The 11,179-nt window shown below is 47.2% G+C and overlaps 5 protein-coding genes across 5 annotated transcripts, besides 2 other annotated features; 3 read left to right on the forward strand and 2 right to left on the reverse strand.

Annotated features, from left to right (window-relative positions):
• The first annotated feature begins 1,091 nt into the window (after window positions 1-1,091).
• On the forward strand, window positions 1,092-3,199 carry TSTA_006250 (uncharacterized protein). The gene is made up of 2 exons (XM_002488208.1): window positions 1,092-1,392; window positions 1,448-3,199. The coding sequence occupies exons 1-2, from the start codon at window positions 1,265-1,267 to the stop codon at window positions 2,781-2,783; spliced, it is 1,464 nt and encodes a 487-aa protein (XP_002488253.1). The 5' UTR covers window positions 1,092-1,264; the 3' UTR covers window positions 2,784-3,199.
• Window positions 1,176-1,198: a microsatellite.
• Window positions 2,562-2,596: a microsatellite.
• Window positions 3,200-3,490: 291 nt separating the features above from the next.
• TSTA_006260 (alcohol dehydrogenase, zinc-containing) lies at window positions 3,491-5,218 on the forward strand (the record flags this gene model as incomplete). The annotated part of the gene is made up of 2 exons (XM_002488209.1): window positions 3,491-3,523; window positions 3,575-5,218. 2 exons carry the CDS (start codon window positions 3,491-3,493, stop codon window positions 4,571-4,573), a joined length of 1,032 nt encoding a protein of 343 aa, XP_002488254.1. The 3' UTR covers window positions 4,574-5,218.
• Window positions 5,219-5,959: 741 nt separating this feature from the next.
• TSTA_006270 (D-3-phosphoglycerate dehydrogenase, putative) lies at window positions 5,960-7,140 on the forward strand (the record flags this gene model as incomplete). Its single annotated transcript, XM_002488210.1, has 2 exons — window positions 5,960-6,310; window positions 6,542-7,140. The coding sequence occupies 2 exons, from the start codon at window positions 5,960-5,962 to the stop codon at window positions 6,983-6,985; spliced, it is 795 nt and encodes a 264-aa protein (XP_002488255.1). The 3' UTR covers window positions 6,986-7,140.
• Window positions 7,141-7,254: 114 nt separating this feature from the next.
• TSTA_006280 (uncharacterized protein) lies at window positions 7,255-8,936 on the reverse strand (the record flags this gene model as incomplete). The annotated part of the gene is made up of 6 exons (XM_002488211.1): window positions 7,255-7,444; window positions 7,491-7,839; window positions 7,907-8,004; window positions 8,089-8,365; window positions 8,417-8,463; window positions 8,614-8,936. The coding sequence occupies 6 exons, from the start codon at window positions 8,934-8,936 to the stop codon at window positions 7,255-7,257; spliced, it is 1,284 nt and encodes a 427-aa protein (XP_002488256.1).
• A 1,500-nt stretch (window positions 8,937-10,436) lies between these two features.
• On the reverse strand, window positions 10,437-10,976 carry TSTA_006290 (uncharacterized protein; the record flags this gene model as incomplete). Its single annotated transcript, XM_002488212.1, has 2 exons — window positions 10,668-10,976; window positions 10,437-10,492 (listed from the first exon to the last, which is right to left on the reverse strand). The coding sequence occupies exons 1-2, from the start codon at window positions 10,789-10,791 to the stop codon at window positions 10,437-10,439; spliced, it is 180 nt and encodes a 59-aa protein (XP_002488257.1). The 5' UTR covers window positions 10,792-10,976.
• Between the last annotated feature and the right edge of the window lie 203 nt (window positions 10,977-11,179).

Below are 11,179 nucleotides of genomic sequence, written 5' to 3' on the forward strand. Positions count from 1 at the left end.
ATGCCGAAGGTTAATTATTCATTACGTGCGATATAATACTTGATCTGCCGGATCTGAGCCAGTCTGACGGGTCTGTCCAAAATCTCCCTCATACGTACTCAAATGTACTCTCAAAATGTAAACTCGCAAAGCGACAGCATCAGTTTGGCCCCATATCACGGTTATGCTCAAAATACGTTGACTGTCAGCGATTTATGCACGCAAAAGTACTTCCTCCCACAACTTTACTCCATCAGGGAAGTGCAGACTAAAAGCGACTAGAGCCTTCTAGAGTAGGCGATTCTATCTTAGTCCTAGCTGATCAGACAAACGACACTAAACCCTGAAGAAACATAGTACCTTCCAATCAGGAGACGTCCTGTACGTGTAGTTGCCGTTTGGGCTTAGTGCGTCATTGATTCAGTCCTCTTTAGGGACTAGCGCTGTCTATCTCCCCGTCGGAATCGGAAGCAGAGAACCCGGCAGTGTGAGCACTCAGCCAATATGGAACGGAGCGTGGCGATAACTTAGACTAACTCAGCATGCTGCATATGAAGCGGGCGGCAGGAGTGGGGCCACACGAACCAGACGAACTCTTGACCACCAATGAAAGGTACACGGCCAAAGATACTTACCAATAAGCACAGACAAAAGCAGTAGAAGTGGGCCTAGACCGAGGCTCAAAGCGGCATAGTCGCTCAGCAGACCCTCTCGCAGTGACACTAACGGACGGCACCAAAAAGGTTTCAAGATTGTCCGCCCGGTTCAGAATGTGTTATTACGTTACCGTACAGCCATGATTGACTGCATTCACGCGAGATATGACGGTAACAAGTCGTCATTGTAATACAGATACCCCATACCACAATACGCGAAACGGGCCTAGTTAGGGCTCCGGCTGGCTCATCCTTCGTTGTTTTCTGGGTGATCCGCAAGCTTCCTCTCGATACGTAGTTTCCAGTAGTAATACACACACCATACCATCACGAGGCTGAAGGTTTCTCTTTACCTCAAGGTGCAAATCGTAAATCGAGTACAAATAATACGAGTTCCGTATTTGATAGATACGTACATTATCTGACCAGTTTCCCCCATATATACACTACCCACCTACCGACAGGTCGATCTTACCCAGAAATCCTTTCCCTCTCGTCACTTTCCCACCACCTACACTTACGCCTCTCACTCGACTTCAGGACTCGACTCAACTCGACTCGACGTCTGGCGGCCGACTGTTGAGCTGTGAATTTATCCATATCGCCCAAATTACAGCAGATCAGATACAATGAAAACATCGATACCGTCGGACGTGTGGGAGAAGAAGAAGGCGCTGATCGCTCGTTTGTATAAAGATGAGGAATGGCCGCTGAAGCAGGTGATTAAGCAAATACGCACTGAAGATTTCAATCCTAGGTATGTGCTCTTCTTCTACGTTCGATTCGGTTCATTGTACTAACCGACTGACTAGCGAGACACAACTACGGAGTCGTCTGAAGAAATGGCGAGTTACCAAACCGTCCCGTCAGATCCGGAAGAAACCCGCCGGCGAGCAGGGAAATAACAATGATGAAGAGGACGAAGAGGATCCGTCGGAAGAAATGTCGCCGATGGAGAGGAGGAATAATAAGAGTGACATGAAGAAGAATACCCCAACCACGTCCGCAGCTATGGCAATCCCTACTCCACCACAATCGCAACATTCTCAAAGTGACAACCTCGCAATCACCCGCGAATGGTATCCTACGGATGTCTGGGTTCAGTCGCAACAGGAACAACAACATATTCCCCCGCAACAGACCGTGGTGGTCACACAACCAGAGGCTGTCGCTACACAGGCTTGGACAGCATCGATTCCGTCACCTAGCCCAATCACCGCTACTACACCAGAACGACATCCGTCTCATGGCGCGGTCAGTACTCCTGCAGTCACGCAGTATGCTACCCATGGTCTTTCTGCCTACGATCTCCCTCATCCACAGCCACAGCAGCCGTCACCAACAAATAGCATTCCTCCTCCGCAAACGACCCATGTCTTGTCACCAGCCTACGTTTCTCCGATTTCTCCGACTTATGCCATGGCCCCTATCTCATACCCACAACCCGCACCGCCGACAGCAACGCACTGGCCTACAGGCAACGATTATATCGAACCAGATTCCAATCCGGCCGCAGCAATGACCATGCAGCCATCCAGCTGGTACACAGCTATGTACGATGCAGCGAATACTACCGCCGTTACTGCAAATGCAGCCTACTACCAGCGTGCCGTGAATCCCGCTGCTCCCGTTGCCGGATACAATCCCGTTATGCAACATATGCCTTCTCCGCAGGAAATGGCTACGTCGTACCAAGTTCAAGCACATGCACACGCACAGGCGCAAGCACGACCCATGACAGCACCCGGTTACCATGGCTATGACGAGGGTGTATCTGTACGACCTTGGCGACGGGCAACGGCATCGCACTACACACCCGAGTATGTTCCGGGTGTTGTGCGAGTTGATCGACAGGGTCGACAACGCAAGCCTTTACCGGATCGAAAAAAGGAATCTGTGACGGAACAAATGGATATCATGGCCGCTCAACAGCAGCAGCAACAAAAACAACAACACCAACAGCGCGAACTAGAACATTTGCAATCAATGCAGCAGTCAATGCACACTGCAATTCAACCTGTGTATCAGCATCCACATCACCCACAACAACACCCGCACTACATCGCTGCAGGCCACTCAATGATTCCTCAGGATATGTACGCTTATGCCGGTCATGAGCACATATTACAGCGGCCTATGGGTCATTGAGGCAATTGCCTCGATCCTTGTGTAGCATATAATTATCTGGAGTCCGTCATTTGGCATGCATTGTTGGCGTTGGTGGTCGTGATGTCGTTTGATTATGGTATACCGGTCAAGCTTGGCTCTTATCATTATCAATTCACATATTGTGTTATATCGAATATATATGTATATACCCTTGCGACTCTGTTTTCAGCTGAGCGATCACCAGGAGTTCCTATCTGTTTCTCTACTTCTGGGTGTATGTTTCCGGTGGCACGTGTTTTTCATCTGTCTCATATGTTTGTTTTTCTATCTCCTATCATACTTCAAAAATTGGGAGGTCTCATGAAAATGGAAAGGAACAACGGCGTTCGTTAATGGATGAAAACTTGTATTTATCCTGTGATATGAATGATATGGAACACGCAAGATTCAGACGGGCCTCATATCGAGTCTGATCTAAATTTACACCACTTAAATTGCCATATTATGTCGTGATACCTATATTCAGTGTGTTATAGCTGCTTGTACGTAGTTGTTTCAGCTGGAGTAACCGAACAGGCCGAGGCATCTTATCCTGAATCATGCTTCCCCACAACCCCAACTTCTATCTAGATACCATTTCTCCGCTTCTTGTTATTTGACAATCGACAACTCCCATCAAGTCGGGTAGACCATTTGCTATCGCTGAACAAATAAATAATATTATCACTGGTACAAAAGACTGAACAATGCGCGCCATTCAAGTCAGCAGTTATGTCAAGGTATACCTCTCTTCATCCTCATCCATACCTGAACCCTCACTAATTCGATAGGGTCCCCTCGACCTCAAAATAACCGACCTCCCAACTCCTAACCCTACATCAGACAAATACCTCATCGAAATCCATTCCGCAGGCACAAACTTCTTCGACATCCTCCAAATCCAAGGCAAATACCAACACCAACCACCATTCCCATGGATATCCGGCTCAGAGTTCGCCGGCACCATCCTCGCGACACCCACTGACCCAAAAGGAATCTACAAATTTAAAAAGGGAGATAGAGTCTTTGGCGCTGCCCAGGGCGCTTATGCGACTCATATCCTTGCTCCAGAGACGTCCTTATTCCCTGTCCCGCGAGGATGGAGTTTTGCCGATGCAGCGGGTCTATTCGTCACTGCACCTACATCCTACGGTGGCCTTGTGACGCGCGCAAATCTGCAGGCTGGTGAATGGGTTCTTGTTCATGCTGCAGCGGGCGGAGTCGGATTAGCAGCCGTTCAAATCGCGAAAGCCTTGGGGGCAACTGTAATCGCGGCCGTTGGGTCAGAGGCGAAAGGTCAAGTCGCAAAGAGGTTTGGGGCAGATTATGTGGTTGATTATCGTGCTGATAAGAATTGGCCGGAACAAGTTAAGAAGTTGTGTAAGCAGAATCGAACGGGAAATGGGAAAGCGGGTGTCGATGTTGTCTATGATCCCGTGGGTATGATTGAGCAGAGTTTGAAGTGCGTGGCGTGGAATGCTAGGTTATTAGTGATTGGGTTTGCGGCAGGCACAATTGAGAAAGTTGCGCTGAATCGTGTCTTGCTCAAAAACGTGAGCATTGTCGGGATACATTGGGGTCAATACGCGAATTTTGAGCGTGAGACGGTGCCCGTGGTTTGGAAAGGGATCTTTGATTTGATTGATCAGGGGAAATTTCAGAGTACCGCGTTTACGGACGAGAGTTTCATCGGGTTGGAGAGTGTGCCGAGGGCACTCAAGGCGTTGGGCAGTAGGGGTACCTGGGGTAAGGTTGTGGTAAAGATTGTGGATGATAAAGGTAAATTATAACTCTGTATCGGTACATATAGTTAAACTATCATAAATCTATGTCTGAATGTAGTGCGCAAGGAGTCATGCTCTCGTAGTATTATCCTCACTCCACGAATGTAAAATCCGAGCAAGTGAGGAATAAGCGAGACATAAACATGAACTATGAAGGCTCTAATAATCATTCTCGCAAATCCTTTTGGTACAAAAAGAAGAAACCTCCTATAGAGAAGGCGGCTTCTTCCCCCCCAATCCCAGCTCCAGTACTATACATGCACAAAACGCGCGAGGTGTATTGACTGTTCTCGAAAGAGTTCCATGGTGCATAAAGTTGCTTGACCTGTATCCAGAACCGAAGTATTGCTCAGTCAGATCGGATCGGCGTCAAGGGGAACAGCTGGATGGGGAGGATTGCGTCGTTCGTTCATCTTTGTATATATTTGGACAAGTGATTTGTCCTGACTGGATAGAACCGAAATGAATTGGGAATAGGTTGATAACCACAACTTCTCTTATGCTGATGAATTTCAATGCGACGATTGAAACACCGACTATTCTGATTTACCACTCAGAAGCTACTCTCGACATCATGAAGTAGCTGCACAAATAGTAATAGGACGAATAATTCTTACTGAAAAAAAAGAGTAGAGATATATGGTGACCGTCGTAAACACTGATGAAAGTTCAGATAACCATCGGAGAAAAACTTTTGGATGAGAACAAGGAACGGGTGGAGACACCACGTGACTATCACGTGGTGTCACTGGACTCCAAAGCCCTAATTCAACATGTAGCTCTTGCAATTTCAGGAAGAAGAATGAGTAATATGAAAGAGATAGAGAGAGCTTACTTAATTGAAGAAATCAACCAAAATTACAGTGAAAACTTCAGTGAAAACTTCAGTGAACGAATAGATTTCTCAGTGACCCAGCTGCTTTGCTTGCCTGCCGACAACAAACCCTATACATAGCATCCCGAGATTTGGATGAGACGACAAATGGATACGTCTTGGGAACATAATTAATCTTATAAGTATTATCACCGGGCATTTGATATTTGACTGTGCCTTGAATGCGTTTTTGGACCAGAGCGGAAGCCCCGGGAGAAATTGCCCATGGGGAAATTTTAGCTTGTGGAGGGCGTCAGAGAGCATCTTCCTTAGACTCGCAATATTTGAATAACAATTTTCATAAAAATACGTGCATTACGATGACATCTGGACTGAAAAATTCAAAGACTACGCATAACCGTGGCATGAGCTTGAAGCTGTCCAGGTGACTCCAGCGAAGACTCGGGTGGTCAACCTCCACGGCGAGCTTCCGGGGAAGTCACCTGCAGCATAACGATGACAATAAACAGATATTTATATTCCACATCCAGCACTGATTATCAACAAGCAGCTACACAATGACAAAGCCGGTAGTCTACGTTCTTGACCCTTACCACGAGCATGCAGTAGTGCTTCTGCAGTTGACTAAATCGGTCGACGTCGTCCTCTGGAATGACGACCATAAGGCAGACTGGCGTCAGCATGCACAGGAAGTGCTCGTGCGATCAGAAACGCAACTACGAGTCTCCGACTTTGCCCAAGCAAAGCAACTACGTATTGTAGTGAAACAAGGTGTCGGATGCGACAACATCGATTTAAATGCCGCCAAAGCTGGCCGGGGTCGCGGTACACAATATTCCCGGCTTAAACAGCGAATCTGTGGCCGGGTTCACTCTCGCTCTAGCCCCCTCCCTGAGCGAAAAGATTCTGTAAGTAGACCGGCTACAGCGTAACGGCAACAGAGTCGTACGCAGCCAAACATTGGGGATGAATTTGTTTCGCAAAACTGTGGGTGTGGTTGGGATGGGCAATATTGGCCAAGTAAGCGCGAAGAAATGGATTGGTGCCTGTGGAGCAAATATCATAGGATACAACCCTGATGCCCTGATGCACCATTGGAAGTGTGGGAGCCGGACAAGATTCCACATACCAGGGCCCAGACGTTGGATAAGCTACTCAGAAGCTCGGACGTTGTTCTGCTGCACTTCCCTCTACTCAAGAACATTAGAGGATTGATAAAGGAACGCGAATTAAATATGATGAAGCAAACAGCAATCTTGATCAACGCAGCCAGAGGCGGGATTGTGGTCGAGAATGCTTTACTCCAAGCATTGAAAGAGAAGAAGATATGGGGTGCGGCCTTGGATGCAATGGAGGTTAAATCACCCACACTGGACGCATACAGGAATTTCTATGGACTTAACAATGTTATTATTACGCCGCACATCGGCGCATCAACGGTCGAGAACCAGATTAACAGTGGGATTGCTGCGGCGAGGGCAGTTGGCTGCTTTAGAAGGGAAGAGCAATGTTCCTGGGAAGTTGGTATGAATATAATCTACTGTGAACAAGTGAATACCCTAGAAACATTCTGTATGAAGTAGTTCAAACTGACTAGTTACTGAGAGTTCGCAAATTCCGAGCATCGCTGCGTTATGAGAACTGCGAGCTGAAGCCACTCGGGTATTTTTAGGTAAGAAGTCAAATTTTCAAGACGTTGTGGATTCAATAAAATAATTAAGCAATTCTTTGATTTGACAAGGCGATGAAGGTGTATTACCTTTTTTGTGAATAGCTACAATTCGATACATCGTTCTTCCTCTTATTCCCCTCACAATCATAACACAGATGTTTCACAGCCAATTCGACCATCTTAAGTGATAAACCGAAACATCGGTGCGCTGTCCGCAAACTCGGATACATCTAACGACTGCCCCGGAACTGGCCTGCGATACTTCTTATCACGCCGTTTGTCAATAGCCTCCAAGAGCATGTGGCTCGCCAGCGCAAGAACAGCCGTAGCAATCGACAAGCCCCATGTAAATGAAATTCCCCTTCTTAAGCTGCGGCCTGTCAGTAGTCGGGTAGAAAAAGGTTCCAGCAATAGACCCCAGGTTGCCGAGTGCAGTATACAGACCCATACTGATTGGCCGTTTTGTCTCGTTTCCGAAATTGTTCGCGACCCAGGCCTGTGTTGGTGGATAGGTGGCGTAGACGCACGCGACTGCAATACACACACAGGCATACTTGCCATGGAGATTGGCCTCAGGAAGTGTGGCGAAGAGAGCGTATGCGATAGTGGAAATGATAGTGGAAATGGACATGAGTATCGTGACATGTCTGCCTCGGTTGCAGAAGTGGTCAGAGGAGTAAGATGCGAGAAACATGAGGATGAAAGCGCTTGCATAGGGGGGCGCCGTCATGGGATTTGCCTTGGTCGCTTCTGTGTATCCAAGATCTGTTCACGATCAATCAGTCTACCTTTAACCGTATAGGGTTTAAGGCAAACATGTAGGAATACATACTACGAATAATTGTTTGGAGAAATCCCGAGATTGAAGAAATCATTGCGCCGTCGGGAGATAATCGCAGCTTGCGCATCCAGCCGCCAGTCGGTAACTGTCTAGATGATATGCTTTCTCTGAATGGGACCAGTCTTGTCAAATGACTCCTTGCGATATCTCGCTTCTGCTATCTCTTGATCAACGCTGGAGAAGCGTGAGTTCTTATTTGGGCGGTCTGGCATCCAGTACCGACAGAATAATCCCAACCAAAAAACAGGCAGGGCTTCAATGAGAAAAGCCACTTCCAGGCTGGTGTATCGCTCCTGATCCGACCGATGCCATAGGCAATTAGTCCTCCAATGGCACCTGCGATGGAGGTTGGTCCTAGAAACCAAGACACGCGCATGCCCAGTTCGGTTCGATGATACCATAGCGAAAGATAGTAGACAATTCTCATACCGAATAGGTCTTCTAATGCACCTAGGGAGATTCTGCAGATGAGTTTCCCCGGCTAAATTGTAAGCGACGCACCGGAGGAGACTGGCAGTGGCTCATCCGCATACACCAAAGGCAATCCACTGTTTCGTATTAATATCAATTCACTGATTACAATGTGCAGAACTCTTTATATGTTACCTTAGACGCGAGAAGATACGATAACCAATGCAACTCGATACCTGGAAGAGGAGCAACCCGACATAGAAAATCATCCAACCAGCTGCCACTACGAGGAAGAAAGGCTCTTGGCCCCTAGACCAACCGCTTCTTTCTCAGAATTATGTCCAGCATCCCAGCCATAGAGCTTAGCATTTCCAACGTTGCCACGATTGAGATATTCAAAGAAATACAAAATCGTTACGGCTGGTAAAAGGATATAGTCAAGCTTCCAGAGATACTTTTTCTGTGCCTTGATCCATTCCTCCTCATCCTGACGGACACGGGACACCTTTTCAATCTCCTCTGCGACGTTATCTATTTCGGTTCTCTCAATATCTTGCATGACCTCTGAATAGGCCTTTATGATATGCTGAGGGTCCTCAGATGCTCCCATGTTCAAATGAGTCTGGACAGGATAAAAGGGAAAGAGAGATGTAGTGTTCACCTCTGGTGCGAGACAAGGACATCAATCCAAGTGTATGGTGCATAGATAGTCGAGACGCGCATCTGAGGTGGCCCGAGTAGATACATATTATACTTGCTTCTCCCAGACCATTGATACCAAGACCTGGGGATCCCCAGTACCGAACGTTTCCCCGGAGAGTCCTCGTAGACATGAAGGGAGAACAGTCTTCAACTACAAAGTTTCTCCAACTATTACTCTGAAGTCATGAATTTGCCAGGAGCCCAAATTGGAAATCGGCCCGGCGAGTTTCCGGGGAGAGACTCCGTTCAGCTGCCCCATATTGGGTATGTCAGCTAATTATTCAAACGGGTTAGTACTGCTGACACTACAATTGCTATGCACTTTTTAAATTTGCTATGTATTCCCAATTTTGTCCTCTGTCCTGCATGCCATAGCATTAGAACAAGCAAGATGGGATCGTTGCCAGAGCTCGACATCTCTTTTCCTCCAGGAGCCTGGGACAGCCATGTCCATGTTGCTGATGAAGTAGGCAGATCTTAACTTACATGAAGTTTTCTTTTAGCCACTTAAAATTGACCGTTGTTGATTTACAGGAAAATTTCCATACCATCCAACACACCCCTACCAGCCAAAGAAAGCCGACCTCGACGATCTTCTCGCATTCCAGCAAAGCCAAGGCATTGCTCATAGCTACCTCGTAGCATTCTCAGTATACCAGACGGACAATCTAGCCTTCTGGATGCTCTGCGCCGAGTAAATGGCAAAGGTCGTGCAGTAGCCTGCATTGACTCCCAGACAGTGACAGATACTGAACTTCAAGACCTACACGATACCGGAACGAGAGGAATCCGACTGAGTTTCCGGACCTCGAGTAAACGGGTTGATAAAGCTACCTTTGAAACAATGCTCGTACAAGCTACGGAAAGAATCCGACCCTGATCACGTCGCGCAGTTTGCATCCGTTGTGCTGCGATTAGGTGTCCCAGTTGCGATTGACCATATTGGGCATCCAGAACCGTCCAAAAAACCTCCGCGGTTACAAGAAGGGTATCCAGAGTTCATGGAGCTTCTAAGGTCTGGTCTGGCGTATGCGAAACTTAGTGGAACGTACAGGTCTGACGGTTTGCCCGAGCTGGATGCATACGCCCAGGAGATCCTATCTATTGCTCCGGATTGAGTCGTCTGGGCGAGTGATTGGCTGCATAGTGGTGGTGTTTCGAGGAACCCAGGGGAGGGGGGGCTAGCAGTCATTACGAAAGCTAGTTTCGAACAAATTTGCATACTTGGAACTGGTTGGCAATTTGAGGAAACCAACATCCGGAAACAAGAGCTCCGAAAATGTACGTACTGGCTACTGTATTGATAACATATGCGCATCCCAGAGGTAAAGAAGGCGCATAACTCTTCCAAAATTGGGTTGCTTGATACGCTTTTGAACATTGAGTTCTTATTGATACATCAAAAGTCTTAAGCCATACCAAGTCTCACTTGTAGCGGTACCTGTGGTATAAATCGATGAGTGCCTAGAAAGGTCATAGATACTTGATTGTGTGTACTAGCTAGGTGGTGAGGTCGAGGGTTGATATCAATACCCCGCCTAAAATGGGCTAGTTCCAATATGGCACCGAGCAGGCGTCTAAGTGAGTAAGGTGATATCCTGTCATAAATCAACTTCACACAGCGCTTCTCGTCTTATACTTGCTTCTAGACCGATGACAAAGCACGTCATGATAGAGCCATCATCAGCGCCGTCCCAGTGCGCCGTCCCCGCAGGAGCCCAGATCATATCACCAGCTTTGATCGGACGCGCGTATCTTGGCATTTATCGCCTGAACCAGATAGTACCCGTATCATCTGTCCGCCTTCATGAGTGTGCCAATGTGTTCGAGCACAAGGGGTGGAAGTAATGGTTCGCTAGTACGAGAATTGTGTCCTAATGGGGTACCTCCATATAAACCTCACCGGAGAAGATGCCCGTGTGTTTTGCAACATTTTGATTGGTATTAGCAGAACCGGGAATAATGACTTTCCCGGCATTGTTGGTCTTGCTATACAATTAACAGCTTCTTTGCGAAGTTGAGTAATCGATATCTTACTCTGGGAAGATTCTAATTCGTCTTCTTTATCTTGCAAGTAGCGTGAGAAAGAAAAGTCAGAAATACAGGTAGACCAAAAGGGCATATGGTCCTTACCCATGGAAGTTGCACGAA

This window comes from Talaromyces stipitatus, genomic scaffold, assembly GCF_000003125.1.
Source record: "Talaromyces stipitatus ATCC 10500 scf_1105507295517 genomic scaffold, whole genome shotgun sequence".
NCBI lineage: Eukaryota > Fungi > Ascomycota > Eurotiomycetes > Eurotiales > Trichocomaceae > Talaromyces > Talaromyces stipitatus.

What these genes read in the sequence shown, in the direction of transcription:
- TSTA_006250 (XM_002488208.1), top strand. Translation starts at nt 1,265, where the DNA reads ATGAAAACATCGATACCGTCGGACGTGTGGGAGAAGAAGAAGGCGCTG. An exon ending in ACTGAAGATTTCAATCCTAG is followed by an intron (nt 1,393 to 1,447) that starts GTATGTGCTCTT and finishes CCGACTGACTAG; the next exon opens with CGAGACACAACTACGGAGTC.